The sequence below is a fragment of the Sander vitreus genome, chromosome 8 (assembly GCF_031162955.1).
Source record: "Sander vitreus isolate 19-12246 chromosome 8, sanVit1, whole genome shotgun sequence".
NCBI lineage: Eukaryota > Metazoa > Chordata > Actinopteri > Perciformes > Percidae > Sander > Sander vitreus.
In genome coordinates this window covers 11668153-11684982 of record NC_135862.1, presented here as the reverse complement: position 1 = coordinate 11684982, position 16830 = coordinate 11668153, and the positions used below count along the sequence as shown (strand labels likewise).

At 41.0% G+C, this 16830-nt stretch overlaps 2 protein-coding genes across 2 annotated transcripts in view; one reads left to right on the top strand and one right to left on the bottom strand.

Annotated features, from left to right (window-relative positions):
- Positions 1–8903: 8903 nt before the first annotated feature.
- arsa (arylsulfatase A) lies at positions 8904–13253 on the top strand. Its single transcript, XM_078256817.1, has 8 exons — positions 8904–9205; positions 10361–10601; positions 10743–10961; positions 11218–11387; positions 11635–11759; positions 12155–12282; positions 12395–12497; positions 12604–13253. Exons 1-8 carry the CDS (start codon positions 8985–8987, stop codon positions 12897–12899), a joined length of 1503 nt encoding a protein of 500 aa, XP_078112943.1. The 5' UTR covers positions 8904–8984; the 3' UTR covers positions 12900–13253.
- Positions 13254–13420: 167 nt separating this feature from the next.
- Positions 13421–16830, bottom strand: part of mapk8ip2 (mitogen-activated protein kinase 8 interacting protein 2) — a 28470-nt gene continuing 25060 nt past the window's right edge. The window contains exons 13-14 of the mRNA XM_078256815.1: positions 16646–16744; positions 13421–15890 (exon numbers count right to left, since the gene is read on the bottom strand). Coding sequence (XP_078112941.1) covers positions 15818–15890; positions 16646–16744 — 172 coding nt within the window. The 3' untranslated portion in view covers positions 13421–15817. The remainder of the gene's footprint in view (positions 15891–16645; positions 16745–16830) is intronic.

The window sequence follows — 16830 nt, the reverse complement described above, 5'->3', positions numbered from 1 at the left end:
AGCAGGAGGAGAAAACACTGCTGAGTTCCACCAACAAATTTACTGATGTACATAAGAACAAGTAATTACAGAATGATTATTTCATGAAATAGCAGGAAAGTCCAAAATGTAGAAAGAACTTGATTCCCTTGAAGCTCTCTAGGCAGACACCTGGGGAAAATGTGACTGCTGCTCTCAGGCTGTCGACCACCTACTCTGTCTGTTCCTCTGTGTGTGTGTGTGTGTGTGTGTGTGTGTGTGTGTGTGTGTGTGTGTGTGTGTGTGTGTGTGTGTGTGTGCGTGTGTGTGTGCGTGTGTGTGTGTGTGTGTGTGTGTGTGTGTGTGTGTGTGTGTGTGTGTAAGGAGGCTATGGTGGCCTCTCTTTGTTGTCCATGGTAAGAGGATCCTGGCTAGTGAAACAATACCTGGCCATTCAAACGGAGATGAACAGACTGAACTGAGTCACGCTGAGCCGATATTAGCCAGGCTAGGACAGACCAGACGGAGGAGGTGGGGGGGACTGAATACCTCCTCCAGTCATTAGCTATCAATGTGGGTTTGTGTAAGTGTGTGTGCATGTTTCATCATGAGGCAGGTTCAAAGGTTCTCTTGGGGGAGTTAAAGGGGATGATATGGCTGAGGGGGTCTGATGGAGATGAAAGCGGGAATAGGAAATGGGGCAGATAGAGTGAAACGGATCACTTTTTACCTATGAGTAAACTCTCCCTCTCTGCAGAGGTAATCCACACGTGCATTAATAATGGAGGAATGCTTGGTATGTGTGTGTGTGTGTGTGTGTGTGTGTGTGTGTGTGTGTGCCTGTGTATGACTGAGAGAACTCCAGCCATTGTGTATCTGTACTGTGCAGTAAATATCTCCACCCTGTATTTTTTCCTGCATTGAAAGTCAGCAAAATTCTGGTTGGAAATTTACCAGATCTGAATTAGGGGGATAAGGATTTACTTCTTACAATTACCACTCTCAAGCTGTGGCGTTATATCTTTATATGCACAGTTTCTCTCTCACACACAAACACAAACACACACACACACACACACACACACACACACACACACACACACACACACACACACACACACACACACACACACGCTTGCTCAATCCTTATATTCCTCTCAATCTCCCACCTGAGAAGGCCAGCGCACGTCACTCATGTCAATGAGATTTCTGGTTATTTAACAGTCTGCAAGTCAAACCTCTTCAGCCTCACATTGATCTCATCTCCAATGGAGCCAAAAAAGACAATTTAAATATTCATGGTGAAACGGAACAATGCTGACTAAATGTAATGAGGGTCACCTTCAAAAAAGGCTGCAGCTGGTTTCAGCTGATCAAAAGCAAGGCAAAAGCAAAACAGTTTACAGGATGTCAATACAAAGCCAGCTTAAAATTGAATGTTATAACATTTCTGCAGCTGTATTATTTGCTCCCTCACCAGTGAAATATTCAATTAATGTGGCACTAATTCAAGCACTGATGTAATGACCAGTTATCCTTAATTATAAATAATACATCATTTAATTTTTATTTCTTTCTTTATTTCCCCTCTTTTGTCTTCAAACCAATGCACCTCTTACCTCACCACTCTCAATGGACCATTCATGTTTTTCTTGTACGTGTGTTTTTATGCTGCCAAAACTTTATCCCCATGTGCAACTGTTTTCCTTTTATTAACAAAGTTATTTTGACAGGTTTGTTTTGTTGACAGCAAGAACGTGATGTACGTATCCATCTGTTTTACCAGGGACCACACAGCGAAGTTAATGCTGCATTTTTATCAAGGAAAACATGGCATTAAGATGTGTGTGTATATCTGTGTGTGGTGTGTGTGTGTGTGTGTGTGTGTGTGTGTGTGTGTGTGTGTGTGTGTGTGTGTGTGTGTGTGTGTGTGTGTGTGTGTGTGTGTGTGTGTGTGTATGTGTGTATTAGGCTACAGTAGAGTCTGGTGATGACAGCTATTGATCATTCTTGTTTGAAATAGTTGAACATCAGCATATTTAAACAGACAGGGTTTTGTACATAAATGAAAGACAATTTATTTCAAGCAGTGAAAAGTACTAAAAGGGCATCTTCAGACTCGCTGTGAAAAAGGGTTATGAGTTGTTGAGTGAACATTTATGGCAATGTAGTGACAAAGTTAGATTTTGCCAGGATTATGAGCGTGGCAGAAAGAAAGTGAGCACTTTAACCCCAACTGTTCTTGCTTAGCTTCTTAGTGAAGTGCTGATGAAGAGGTATAAGTCTGAGTGTCTAAAATCAATTTCAATTGGACAAAGTTTACAGAAGGAAAAAAAACTTCATTTGTGGTGCCACTACACTGTGAATTCCTTGTACTCATCTGCAACGATGAACAAAAAGATGAGTTCTGCCTGTGAATGTGATGACAGGTAAAGTCAAAACGTAAACTATGACATTTGAGAGTTTGGGAGTTTTACTCTCTGCTCTGATTCACTTCACAAAATATGAAATAGCCGGCGCTTTAAAGATCAGATGAGACAAATGAGAAACAGCTTCAGCGCTGAGAGACGGACAGCGAAGAAAGACAGGGAATAGCTTTTATCGAGCGTGACACAGAGAAATGGGATCTGGGTTTGTGGGCATTGGAGTGGTAATTGATTCAAGGATCTAGCTCTGCTCTGAGGCTAACCCCAGGAACATTGTTGTACAGGAGCTGATATGCAGTGTGATAGCTTAAATACCCATTTGACGGAGAGCGATATTGAGTTCTCTGAAAAGTCACTCCTCAAACTGATATGGCTAATAGCTTGCCATGCTAATTCAGACTCAAAACTGTAATTAGACACTTTGTATTGCTATACTTGTTAATTTATTTACAGCCCTTCCCTGCTTCCTCAACAAATGAATTCTGGGTGATTAAAGCAATCTGGCACGGGAAACAGTAACAAGGATGATGAGCGGTACTGTACTCCGTTGAAGTCAGAGACACTGAGCCTCATTATGAAGTTAAGAAATACTTATAAAGAAAAGGGACCACTTTATTTTAACCACCCACGTTAGCATTTATAAGCAGTGTATAAGCAATTAATAGATATTTACAAAGTGTTACCGATATGGGTTTATGCATTTGTCAACCACTATAACTCATGTGAAGCTTAACTGGTGTATGAACAGATAAATAAATGATTGGCGACATACTGTTAAATTATATATATATATTTTTTAAATGACATCTAAGCAAAATTCCTCTTCTAAAGAAGGCCATGAAATGCAGCTGACAGCACAGGTGAAATCTAGTTAAGTAGACCTTTAAAGTAAAAAGAAGTTGTCACTATTTTCAAGGTCAGCCATGGACCTCAACATGCTGTCATTAGTTTTGACCACATTAAAAGTTTTAATGACCGATGAAACCTTAATAAAGGAAATTATAATTACAAATTATCATAAGAAATACAGTGTCTCTGCCTCCTGCGACTCACACAAAATGAATGATGTTTAAAGTTTCTTACCTTTCCTTTTTTTGTTGTTGCATATTATCTCCTCTTACCTTTATCAGATCCGCCCTCTACCGAAGACCAGTTGCAGAGGAAGCCACGTCTACAAACAGCTGATCAAGATAAACTCTCAAATGGGAAAATAATCATTAAGTCAGCTCATACGTTTTGCATTTGTGGCTCCAAAGTCATTAGAACTGATCTGGTCACATACTGCAACTGAGCCAAACACTGAAGCTGCTAATGAAGGGCCTAACAATGTTGTGTACATCTTCTACTGTGAAATATACTCTGTTTGCATTTTATCAGTGTTTGGCATCAGTTTGTCTTGCGTGACAAATGACACATCTTAGAAGTGAAAACATTTAAATAAGGTTGTAGCATGACAACAGGTTCAGATTCAGGTTCAGGTTACTTTATTGTTACCCGTAGGTAACTACACTAAAATCCACAGTGCTTGTTACTCTTTCTAATCAATCACAAGAAGCTAAAGGAGTACAGTGTAGCTTAGTGGGTTGACTGTGTCTGTTCCAATTACAAATAATGACAATGCAAAATTCTAATTGTAAAATGAAAGAAATTACCATTTACTTTCCACAGCAGCATTCGCATGAATATGGAAATACAGACGTGAGGAACTGGTATTTGTGATTATACACTCGTGGCGGATGATAATAAATTCAGACAGACTTGTTTACAATCAAAGCCATCCCCGAGGACAAGCTGAGCTAAAGCACATCTCAAGGTGAGCTGAACAGTAGATGAAGGAGCTGGGATGATAAATCTCAACATCCGTACACATTTTTGGCATTTATCTCATATAACGCTCATCTGAATATTTTCAGCTTAGCTCTGAGCATACATCAGTTAGCTCATAGTCCAACTAATGCAGCAGAAACTCCATTTTGAATATATGTCATCTTACTCTGTGCAGGCCCCGTTCCTCTCGAGTCATCTCTGTGTGTCAGGCCTGTCTGTCTGCATGACGAGAGCAGAGGTGAGGCAGGAGTCAGCCTGAGAAAGAATACATCACTTGTGGAGCTTTGTGTGGCAGCAGATGACAGCCGGAGGGTAGTTAGAGCATGAGGGCCACTCAGACCGCTTTTCTTTATAATATTACCAGGCAGTTGTGGAGGAAATGGTTGCAAGGGCAGTTTGTTCTATACCACCAGTAGTCTATCATAAGCAAGCAGGGACCACACAGGGACACATCAACTGGACGATTGGGGTGGTGTGGATGGTGCTGTATATATGTATCAATGTGTGTGATAGGGCAAAGACAAAACTAGAGTAACTCTCGTTTTAACGGTAACGTCTCTTCAGTATTTTGTGCACACTGCACAGGTGACGTGCAGTTGAAGAGAACATTTGCTCTATGTTTAGTGCAATGCAATGAGAGCGTCAGTGTGTGCATATTACCCAAGCAGGTCCTCAAACATTTATGAGTTCTTCAGCTCGTGTTGCTCCACAGAGGCCTGTTAGATTTCATTGCATAATTCTGTGCTCTGTTCCAGCCTCTATTGTGCCAATGCAACTCTGTTTATTTGCCAGGATGTTTTCTATCACTGCTCCCTCAGCTCACAAGCCAAAATAACAATGTCTTTTCATCATCGAAAGAACTGGTTGATCCCTGTTCATGCAGCAGATTGTTACAAAATGTGTTCACACAACAACCTTACGCAAATACCTCAGGCTGTCTTCAAAGTATCTTGAACGTAATCTTGCTATTAAACTTACTGGTAAACTGTGTTTACAGGCGTTTCTAATATCATATACTGACAATATGTATAACAACTGTTATTCATCACGATGAAGTTTGCCTGTGAAGTCTATAATGAAAACCGCAGGATATGAAACACTTTGGGTGTTAGTTACAATTTGCCCTTATTCATCACTATATCTTCTCTCAGGAGTGACTTCAAAGATGCTGTGGCATATGCTGCTCAAAATGCATTTTCATGACGCCAAGATAATAGCAGGCACGCTCATTTAGAAATATTCTGCTATCAGGGCAGAGCTAAATCAAAGTATTAAGAGCTGTCCATGGTTCTGAATTATCCACCAATTTATCCTCCTGCCTCCTTTTCTCAGTCCTCTACCTCTCTTTTTCTATCTATCTATCTATCTATCTATCTATCTATCTATCTATCTATCTATCTATCTATCTATCTATCTATCTATCTATCGTACATGTATGGGCTGCAGATTTCAACCCTTAATTGCCACATTACTGCTCAATGTATTGTATAGCATAACCCAGGAGATCAGATTGTCTGTGGAACTAATGGTAACAATCTAAAAAAAAAGGACTAAAATTAGGTTATTTTTCCCTTTATAGACACTGTTTAAACTGGTACATCCACAGAAATGAGCAGAACTGTGATGCAATGGCGCCCACTAGTGCTCACACAGTTTACCTGCACCTTATGGAGCTGATTTACACAGACTATGGTCCACAAACACTGCCGCATTATCCTTCACAGTTTAACTCACAGGTGCAGGCTTTTAAAATTGTGTGAAATGACAAACAGCAAGAAGAAGGACGACAACAAGAAAAGAGACCTAGTGGTGCTTGTTTACTGTTGGATCAACATACCAGTTATTACCTGATGTGCCTCTTGTGAAGCAGGGTGTGCAGAAAATTGTGAGCGTGACATCTTATTTTTAAGAAGAGGAGAAGGAGGTGAGGACAAGGAGATAAGAGGTGGGACGAGAGACTCCCCAGGAGGTGTGAGGCTGGTTTGACTCTCTTTCTGTACTGAGGGATGAGTGTGGATGGTGGGATTCCACTTCTTCATCAGCTCTTTTGAGTTGTCTTGTACCACAACTCCATCTGCCTGAAGCAATCGCATTATATGCACATGCACGCACTAAGTGCACACAGATGAACACACAAAGACACAAACGCACACCCTTCCCATAGGCTGTGAAAGCAGATGTGCAAAGCAAAAATTTGAACACTCTCTCTCCCTCTCTATTGAGGGACAATAAATAAGATGAGTTTTTTCTGCCAGGACAACCCATCTTGAGATGCGCACATTCAATCCCAAATAAATTCAGCGACACCTCCTAAGCAACAGTCCACAGAGAACATGGCAACTGAAGTTTAGCAGACGTATGGACACAGAGGCACACAAATTCATACACGCCATCCCCATACACACACACACACAGGCAGAGGTGAGGACCTTTATGTAGCCTCAGCTGCTTCAAGCTACTTGTTCTGCGCTGTGTTTGTCACTGACAACAGTTTTCATTTACTCACAGTAAAAGGTCAGAACAGTCATCTTTTTGTAAATCACAGTGCAGGCAGGGCATTTATCCACAGTGGCTCTCCTCATTCCTTTCCATGAGACATGCTTGTCCATTAGATGGGCTGTCTGGCAAACACCCTCACAAGTCATTAGTGGTGGCAAAACCTAAATGGTCATTATCATAAATGATTTGCTCCTAATGATGCTGCTTCTAGGTACCGAGCTAGTGGACTAATGATGGATTAATCTGTTAACCTGAACTGAGCATGAATCCTTCAGATCAAATGTGGTCTTAAAGCTATAGTGCGTAGTTTCCGTCTCCTCCATGAGGAATTCTAAGTAATGACAACAACACTGTCGTTGCATCCACATGATGCAAGCCTTCCGTGATCGTGCACCACCCCCACCCCTCCTCCACGCAGTTTCTTGTAATCAAGGACACGGAGCATTAAAAAAACATGATGGGCTCTTCTGAAGAGGTAATTATCTTCACTCGAGCTTCTGCGTGCGAAAGTCACCGGACGACACCATTTTCTAAACATAGCCATTCTGAGAAATACAGAGAGAGTTTTGTGGAGCTGACAGTCTTAATTAGCTTTGTATCAACTCATTTAGCAATGGCTTAAATGTAACGGACGTCCATTATTATAAAAAAGGTTACACCCTAAAGCTTTCAATTTTAAACCACAGCTGCCATGGAAAAGGAGTAATGTCAGTGCCCCCCCTCCAGGCTTGAATCACTATGTTCCCTGCAGAGATGTTTCCAGAGCTCAGGGTTTCAGACAACTAGATAAAGAGAGCTCCTGCAGTGAGTTAGTTCTTCAAAAGTGATCATGTTCTGTTTAGGCTTTCCTGCACATAACAGCTTCATTTTTACTTATCTTTTATGTATGTAAATATATATATATATATATATATTGGATTACAAGAGTGTATTTGTGTGTGTGCTCTCTTTGGTTCAGTAGGTCAAGTATTTCAGTAAAAGATGTTACTTTAAGCAGTAAGCCTGCTTCTTCCCTTTCCTCCAAAGTCACGCTATTTGGCTATACGCACACAATGACTCGATACATTACACACATGACATGACATGTACAGAACTAATGCAGATTCCAATCATCCATGGATGGCTGGGTGAGTTTGATATTTCCACAGCATGAAAAAAAAATACAAGTAAGAGAAGCCAAACAGCAGAGAATGAGAAAACAGCTGGTACAATTGCAGCACTAGTTGTGGAGCATCTGTCACATATCTTTTATCTCAATTCTTTCTCTCACTCTCTGCTGCTGCTGAATGTAGGTCAGTCCTGTAGAGAGATGTGAAAGTGAATAGTAAATCAAAACTATCTATCAGCCGATGCCACAGCAACCAATGCCTGAGGCTATAGATGCTGCATAGCACGCAAGCTAACTGATAGCCACACGCGCACACACACACACACACACACACACACACACACACACACACACACACACACACACACACACACACACACACACACACACGTGTAATAGTGATTTCTATGTACAGTATTCTCATCACTCATTCATCCTATTTCATCTCTCTCTCCAAGCTTATTTGAATGCAGGTAGTGCCCTCTTTTTCTTTTCCTGTCCACCTTACTGAAGCATGGCTCTGAGAATAAATAAATAAATAAACAGGCCCAGTACTGGGCTATAGTCTGTACAGTTGTGACGTCCATTTCTCCTCATACTGGTGGCTCCTGCAGCACTGCACCAGTGATTTCTTTCCACTCTTGTTTGCTTGATTGACCATGTGTCAGGGCGAATCAGTGGCAGAAACCAAGGTTGTCACAGAGGACAAAAACTTAGCGGCAGGCCCTCTGACTAACAACTTCAGTCGAGAGGCAGACAAAACCTCAGATGTGCTGAGGACATTGCTTGTCACAAGACAAGCTCGTCTTTACATCATATTGACACAAACATAGGCCTATGTGTTAGAAGCTTTTGCTATCAAAGCCAGATGAGCAGCTGTAACCAGTAAAATGCTTAACATTGTTAATACCTACGTTATGGAGAAGGGAAAACAGAGTCCAAATAGGCATAAATAAAGCACAATTTTTCTAATTTTAAAGAACAAATTAGTTTAACTGCATAATGTAGTCTGGACCAAAATAATAAAAGACTACATTTCCTAGCCGTGCGTGACGTCAACTGTACTCGACACTTTTCGCAACTGAACACGTGACGTTTTGTTTTGGTTCGTCTCTCCTCTCTACGGACCTGACAGACGGCTATCTTCACATGCAGGACGACGCAGAATGGACAACATCGGCTTCTTCGTTTTGAACACTTTTCTTTTTTGCACCTGCTCGGCTTCACCGCCGAATTTCGTCCTCCTCTTCGCAGATGATTTAGGTTTCGGGGACTTAAGTTGTTATGGACACCCCAGCTCACTCACTCCCAACCTGGACCGCCTGGCAGCGGGAGGACTCCGGTTTACAGATTTCTACTGCACCAGCCCCGTCTGCTCCCCGTCCAGGTATAGTAGGCCTACCGTTACAATCCGTTGTAATTCATGCAGTACCCACGCTGACTGATTTAGTTTAGTGTGTGTGTGTGTGTGTGTGTGTGTGTGTGTGTGTGTGTGTGTGTGTGTGTGTGTGCGCGCGTGCGTGCGTGCGTGCGTGCGTGCGTATCTTGTTTAACTATATTCGTGGGGTCAAAAAACCGGGAATACAGTATACTTGTGGGGTGCGGACAGCTTTGTGGGGCCAAAATGCTGGACCCCACACCTTTTAAAGGGCTGTTTGAGGGTTAAGACTTAGTTTTAGGATTAGGGTTAGAATTAGGTTATGGTTAGGGTGAGGGTAAGGGTTACAGTTAGGCATTTAGTTGTGATAGTTAAGGTTAGGGTAAGGGGCTACGGAATGCATTATGTCAATGACGGGTCCCCCCTTAGATAGTGAAACACACTGTGTGTGTGTGTGTGTGTGTGTGTGTGTGTGTGTGTGTGTGTGTGTGTGTGTGTGTGAGAGAGAGAGAGAGAGAGAGAGAGAGAGAGAGAGAGAGAGTTTATCACTAGTGGACTAACAAACCATGTTTTAATCTACACACGTTTTTGTAATTTTAAGGTCCCGTTATGGCCCGTGATTGTATGCCACCCTCTCTCACTTTAAATGTAAATGTTGAAAAAAAAGTGGTTAAAACCCATAACCATTTGTATAAGAGCAGACTGTGGAGTGCTGGGATTACTTTATGTTTTGCATCCTTTTTTTACACATAGGCCATTTTTATTATTCATCTCATTATCATTAACACTTCAATAGTTGATTGAAGGATGAAAATATGTCAGCAAAAGTGTGATCGTCATGAAAAATATCCAATAGGAGATGAAGATAAAGTCTTTAATATAAACTCACTGCTGATTAGCATTATTCAACTTTATGCAGTACAACGAAGGAGGAACTGAAAACAGATCATGTTGTTTAGGGAGGAATTAAGTAACATAACTAGTAAGAAGTTGTTCTAGCACATAACACAACTGGTTCACAGGGAATAATATCTCCATGTTGAAAGATATTTGTAAATGAGTAATTTGTGAATTAATACATGGTATGCATGGATTCTTTTAGCCATGTCTTACAAACTTTCCAGTTTTTCCTAAAAGCCTTGCTTTGATTTGGTGGCTTTCCAGGGCATCATTGTTGACGGGGCGCTATCAGACCCGCTCAGGTATCTACCCGGGAGTGTTGTACCCAGGCTCTAGAGGTGGTCTTCCTCTGAATGAGACCACAATTGCGGAAGTGTTGAAACCTATGGGCTATGCTACTGCTGCCATAGGGAAGTGGCACTTAGGAGTTGGGGCCAATGGGATGTTTCTTCCAACCAGGCAGGGGTTTGACCAGTACCTGGGGATCCCCTACTCCCATGACATGGTCAGTGCAATTGAATTTAGCTCCAAACCTAAATGATTAAAAGTTTTGAAAAGTAATCTGTTACGGTATTTGTTAAAAAGTAATTTATTTTCTGCAATATCTACTTTATTATTTGTTCCTTTGTTTCCCTGTTCTTCCCAGGGCCCATGTTGGAACCTGACTTGTTTCCCTCCAGATGTTAAGTGTTTTGGATTGTGTGATGTTGGCACTGTTACTGTCCCACTAATGCACAATGAGGTCATCAAGCAGCAGCCAGTCAACTTCCTCGATCTGGAAAGGGCTTACAGTGATTTTGCAACCAATTTCATTACCACATCAGCCAAGAAAAAACAACCTTTCTTCCTCTACTACCCTTCCCATGTAAGCAATAAAAACAGTCTGTGATCGTACCCCTCGATTTGAGTGGGAAAAAACACCACTTACAATCATTGCAGAATCAGAGCTCTCTCCTGGTCAGCTAAACTCTTGAATGCGTAGTGTAAGTCCATGTCCACACCTACGCCCACGCTAGTTTTTCAAAGCAAGAAAGTCTACAATGTTTTTAACCCCATGTAGATAGATTATGCTAACTCTGTGCAGCGAGACAGTTAACACCTTTTTCTACTTCTTCCTACAGCACACCCACTACCCCCAGTATGCAGGTCAAGGGGCAGCCGGGCGCACTTTAAGGGGCCCATTTGGAGATGCTCTGTTTGAGTTTGACACCACAATAGGAAACCTACTAACAACCCTTGAGAAGACAGGAGTGACCAACAACACACTGGTCTTCTTCACTTCTGACAATGGGTTGGTTTTTGCCCCTTGTTTGTTTTTATATGAATATGTGGCCTGTTTTGTACTTATAGTTACTTTCATACTTTCTTATGCGGGCATTTTAATCACCCTCCACAATAGCTGTGCTACAGCAGTGTGTTTATCTCTGTTCAAAGGCTGCATGATATCTTGGCCCTCTTTTATTTTTGATTTGTCTTCTTATGATATTGCATTTATTGTCTTTTATCTAATGGTGTGTTATTCCTGTCTCTGTGTGTAGGCCTGAACTGATGCGTTTGTCCCGTGGAGGTAACGCTGGCCCTCTGAAATGTGGAAAAGGCACCACGTATGAGGGGGGCATGAGAGAGCCAGCCATTGCCTTTTGGCCAGGGACCATCAGGCCAGGTCTGGATTCCTTAGTCATCTGCACCAAAAGTTTAGACTGAGTGATGCTTCCAAAGAATTTTTTTTTCTGTTGCACCAAACCAGCACTTTGGTCAACTTTTGTGCTTTATGAATACATTTTGATTGGATTTTTTGGAGTTTTCTACACAGACCACTTGGAGTATATTTCCATTTCAAAGACCATACTGGTGGTTTTGCTTATTTAAATCTAAGCTTTACTGGTGACCATTTTCAGAAGCATACCATGCATTTTCACAGTGATTTCATACATTCCAGACATCAACTGGTCTATGATTCCAGTATGAAAATAAATAGCATAATAAAATGATGAAACGCATTTACACATGACCTTTTAATGATGGCTGCTTGTTCTTTTTCTGTATGCATCTCTTTAGGTGTGACCCATGAGATGGCCAGCACTCTAGATATCCTCCCCACCATCGCAAGTCTGGCAGGAGCCAAACTACCCCAGGTGATGCTGGATGGGGTCGATATGACAGAAATCCTTGTCAACCAAGGAAAGGTAGTCGTGTAATACCTTACACTGTAGAGATTGAAATATGTGAAAACCAAGCTGATGTATTGTATTCATTTTTTAAAATTTTTTTTAAATTTTTTTTTAACTTTTTTTGCAGAGTAAAAGGGAGACAATGGTGTTCTATCCCACAGATCCCGCTGAGAACTATGGCCTGTTTGCTCTCAGGCTAGGGAAGTACAAGGCCCACTTCTATACGCGAGGTACAGCAGACTTCATATACATCATTAGTTGAAACGTCAAGAAGCATTATCACACAGTCAGAACTTATGTGTTTTTAACTCCTGCTTGTCCATGTTTGTGCATCAGGTGCTACCCACAGCGGTACTACCCCGGACCAAGACTGCCCAGTATTTGCAGTCCTCAAGGCCCACGACCCCCCTCTTATTTTCGACCTGGAGGCTGACCCCTCGGAGCACTACCCTCTCCCCCTGACGGGAAAACCCGACCTCCAAGCCCTGCTTGAGAGGATCAAGAAAGTCAAGGAGCAGTTTGAAGCCTCCATGGTGTTTGGAGAGAGCCAGATATTAAAAGGAACAGACCCCGACCTGGAGCCTTGCTGCAATCCTCAGTGTAGCCCCAAGCCCGGCTGCTGCAAGTGTTGATGGGACAAACTCCCACTTCCACTGATGACAATGTGGGAAAGCCTGGAGCTACTGCACTGATTTTTGCCTCAAGATTGCTTTGTGCAAGCACAAGATGTGATGCTGATTTTGTAATTCCCTGATAATGCATTGCCACTTGCTTGTGTTACTGAAAAGTAACATTGTAAACACTCCTCAATGAGGAGATGATTTTCTTAATATTGATATTGACTACTTTTAGAACTAATGTATCACAATGTACTGTGTTTTTCCTGACTATTTGAATACGTTTTAGTCATTGATTTATGATTTCATTTTCCACTCAACATTCTTCATAATCATAACATTTTGAATAAATGGACTTTATGTGAAAACGCTTTGCAACATATTTCAATCACACAAACAATCAAGAGTAGATCTCAACAATAAAGACAACAATAAAGGTTTCGGACATCAAGCATATATTTTATTCATAAGACCAAACCCATGACAAGTCAGAGTGATTTTTTTGTCAATTTTTTTCCCTTTATTTTTCCCTGGAATTTTAATTCATTTTACAAGTCCTTTGTTTTTAAAGATACAAGATAGGATATGTTTGTTCTGTCACATACTGTTTTGCTCTAGGTATACAGTGAAGAATCTTGTTGATGTAATAAAGTCAAAAGTTTGGTTTAACTGTTAATGGTATGTCTTAGCGGATATATAGGACTAGATCATCCTCAGAGGTTGTTTTTGTATAGCTTTGTGAAAAGAAGGGTTTTAGGCTGTGACAAGATAGAAAAACATAATCTAAAGCAAATAGATACAGATCAGAGATGGGTCACACTTTTGGAGCTCAAAGGCGATAACTATAATCGGCAAGACGCAATAATAGTTTTCCAGTGGCAGCGGACTCAGTCACTATTCAGCTCTAACAGCAGATTGGTCACTAGTCTGGTGGGTGTATGTGTCACACACTAACGATGTCACATCTCACAAATGTGCTCTAAAGGTGCTGCTGAAGCCTGTCTGTCCAGAGGTATGGAGTTGGCAGGAACTCAAATACCACCTGTGTGACAGATACTGAGTTAACATCTTGTGAAGAAACACAAGACACTGAAATAAAATTATTGCAGATCACAGAAATGTATGTGTTTTTCTTTTTTTTCAGGGGTTTTTGTCTGGTTGTGATCTCTTTTTTCTTTTTAATTAATGTACATATTAATTTTATAACATACTCAACATAAAGGACAGCACTATCTTAGATTCGCTATTGTATATACATGATCTAACTGACAGCGATACGTATGTAGATAACACTCTGCCTCCCTCCTACCATCAACAGTGAACAGGGGCGTTTGTTCTCGTGAACTGTGACTGAAAGCAGCGGAACAAGATGCTAAACAGTGTCTGAAAGAACAATGTGGATGGTCAGGGGTGGTAAAACCTGAAACTTCAGATGACTGTACTGAGTGCATCATTTATGAAATCTGCCCCCTCCCCAATATAAGGTGCTAGACTGTAAGCTATGGTATGCTACAACAACCCCAGAGTACGTTGTTGTGTAACGTAAGAATGATGCTTCAACCTTTGAACCAGATTAGGAGCAATAAATAAACATAGGAACACGTGGCCATCCCTTTTATCCATCATACTTAAAAAACAAGATCAAAGTCTAACCATTTACATAACTATAAAACCTTCCTTTTAATGTTTATTAAAGGTTTGATTACATTGTGATACCAGGACCAAGTTTTAGCAGGACGCTTTCACTGTACAGTAGGCACACTGCAATACAGCATTACTGACACGCGGCTACCAGTCAGTCTAATCATTCCTTTTCCCTCATTGAAACTGCCAAGTCAAAAGAAAACGGAGACTAGGATGTCCCTGACAACCAGAGTTATACAGTCGGAGGTATGAGAATATGGCTTTTCAGAGGGCTTTTGCTTTCTTTGACCTGGAAGTCACATCAAGCATTGCCAATCATACAGTGATCAATGATTTGCAATTTTAACAGTTGAATGATTTCATATGAAAGCTCCTCATGGCGAAGGTCAGCAAGCAGTGCAACTTTGAGGACTGGACAAGAATAAAATGGTTCTGTCATTCATCCAAATGTGCTGACTCTTCCTGCACCTAATCCAAGCTCAATTAAATATCTGTGGGGCTAATAACATTCAAAGTTCATCACAAGTCATTACTCTAAAATCTCTTACACCTGCAGTTCCTCCTGTCAGAGTGAGTCATTAATACCCACAATAAAACAAAACCCCCTCCATCATTCTCAGCTGTGAGTGTTTCTTAATTAGTCTGGATGAGGCGCCTGCATGTCTACGTTCTATACATATATTTACAACACACACTACGTCTTGTACGCGACACAGGGGTAAGCTTGGACCAAGGACAGTTCACTGCACTCTCTCTACTTTGCTCCAATGTCACTATCAGTAGAAATCAAATTAGCAGTTATAATATTTTGAACAAATACATATTTACAGTTAATTAAACGCCGACCTCTTGGTTCTACACCATTTCTGTACTGATTGTTGAGCTGCTTGCCATTCACTTGGATATGTGTATTTCTTGGTGTGTCTGTGTGCAGTAACCCTACTAGCCATGCATTGAAAAGTGAAACAGCAGTAGTAGGTATATTGTTTTCATTTCAAAAGAGGAACCCTTAAATAAACAGGTGCTCAGCATCTTAGTTTTATATCATAGAAAAGGTTAAAAGAAACAGGCAATCAATCCATCGAGATGATGGAAATAAACAGAGAGAGGGATGAATGAAATCATTCAAATGCCTAGCATACTGTAGAAATGAAGATCCCAGTTTTAGAGGGACACAAAGGAGTATTTTACAATGGAGAGAAGACCCCACTGACAGCGCCTTCTGGTGGCAAACCTGATGAACATACACAAGCTGCTGAGAAAGAAGGTAGTCGTCATGGCAACACTTCTTACTCCAGGTAGATGTCCTCGGTGGGGCAGGCGTACTCCAGATGTTCCTGGTAGTACTCCTGGAAGGCTCGTCTGTGGAAAATACAGACAGAAGAGAGCATGACTAAAGATCAACCTGCAAGCTATTAAAGGCAGCCTTCCATAGTAATCCTTCTTGTATTAACATATTTTATTTTATAGTGATGCTCTGACTATTTACTAAGAGATGTCTGGTGCAAACATGAAAAATGCTTAATTAAAAAGATTCCAGTGCAAATACAGAATCACTCTTGTTGATTCAAAGGAGGGTAATTGTTTTTGTCCTTGTTGTTCCACAGACAGAGCCGGATGAGAAGCTGATAGATGAAACAGTTTTGCCCACCCCATGTTCTGCTGCCTGCTGTCGCTCCATCCAGAGACAGTGAACTATCTTTAATTATTCAAACCCCATATGTCTGAATCCGACATAACTAAGCTTCCACACATGCACACACATTAAATACTGCAGTGCACAATAAACCTGGATAACTGCTCACTTATCCGGCTACAGATGAGAGTGATTGGAAATAAAGACACACTTTAATCCAGGAATATGAGATCAGACTATAAAGGCAAATCATCAAAGAGCACTTCAAATATGATGTACAGCTAAATAGTTAATGTTTCCAATCTCTTTTAAGGGCTCTAAGCATTTTCAGCATCTTGACAAATAAAGTGCATTTACATATGTATATATATATATATATATATATATATATATATATATATATATAGAAGTAAAGTCATTATTGTGCCTTGGTATACCTTTGATGTAGAGTTATTGATATAATAATGTGATTTGGACTCACCCAACACACTCTGCTACAGGCCGCATGGACTCCTGGGATACAAACACGTGGCAAGCAAATCTGTTCAACATGGGGTGCTTAGTGATAAAGCCAAAGTAGCTGCAGAGAGAAGAAAACAATATGATGAAGTCAGTCAGATGTTACACTGCACACTGGTGACAAGAGGGCAGAAAACCAACGTGTTT

Bases quoted from the DNA above. Each gene is read 5' to 3' on its own strand.
- arsa (XM_078256817.1), top strand. From the start codon at position 8,985: ATGGACAACATCGGCTTCTTCGTTTTGAACACTTTTCTTTTTTGCACC. The intron at 11,388-11,634 runs GTTGGTTTTTGC...CTCTGTGTGTAG, and splicing joins TTCTTCACTTCTGACAATGG to GCCTGAACTGATGCGTTTGT. The intron at 11,760-12,154 runs GTCTGGATTCCT...GCATCTCTTTAG, and splicing joins GCCAGGGACCATCAGGCCAG to GTGTGACCCATGAGATGGCC.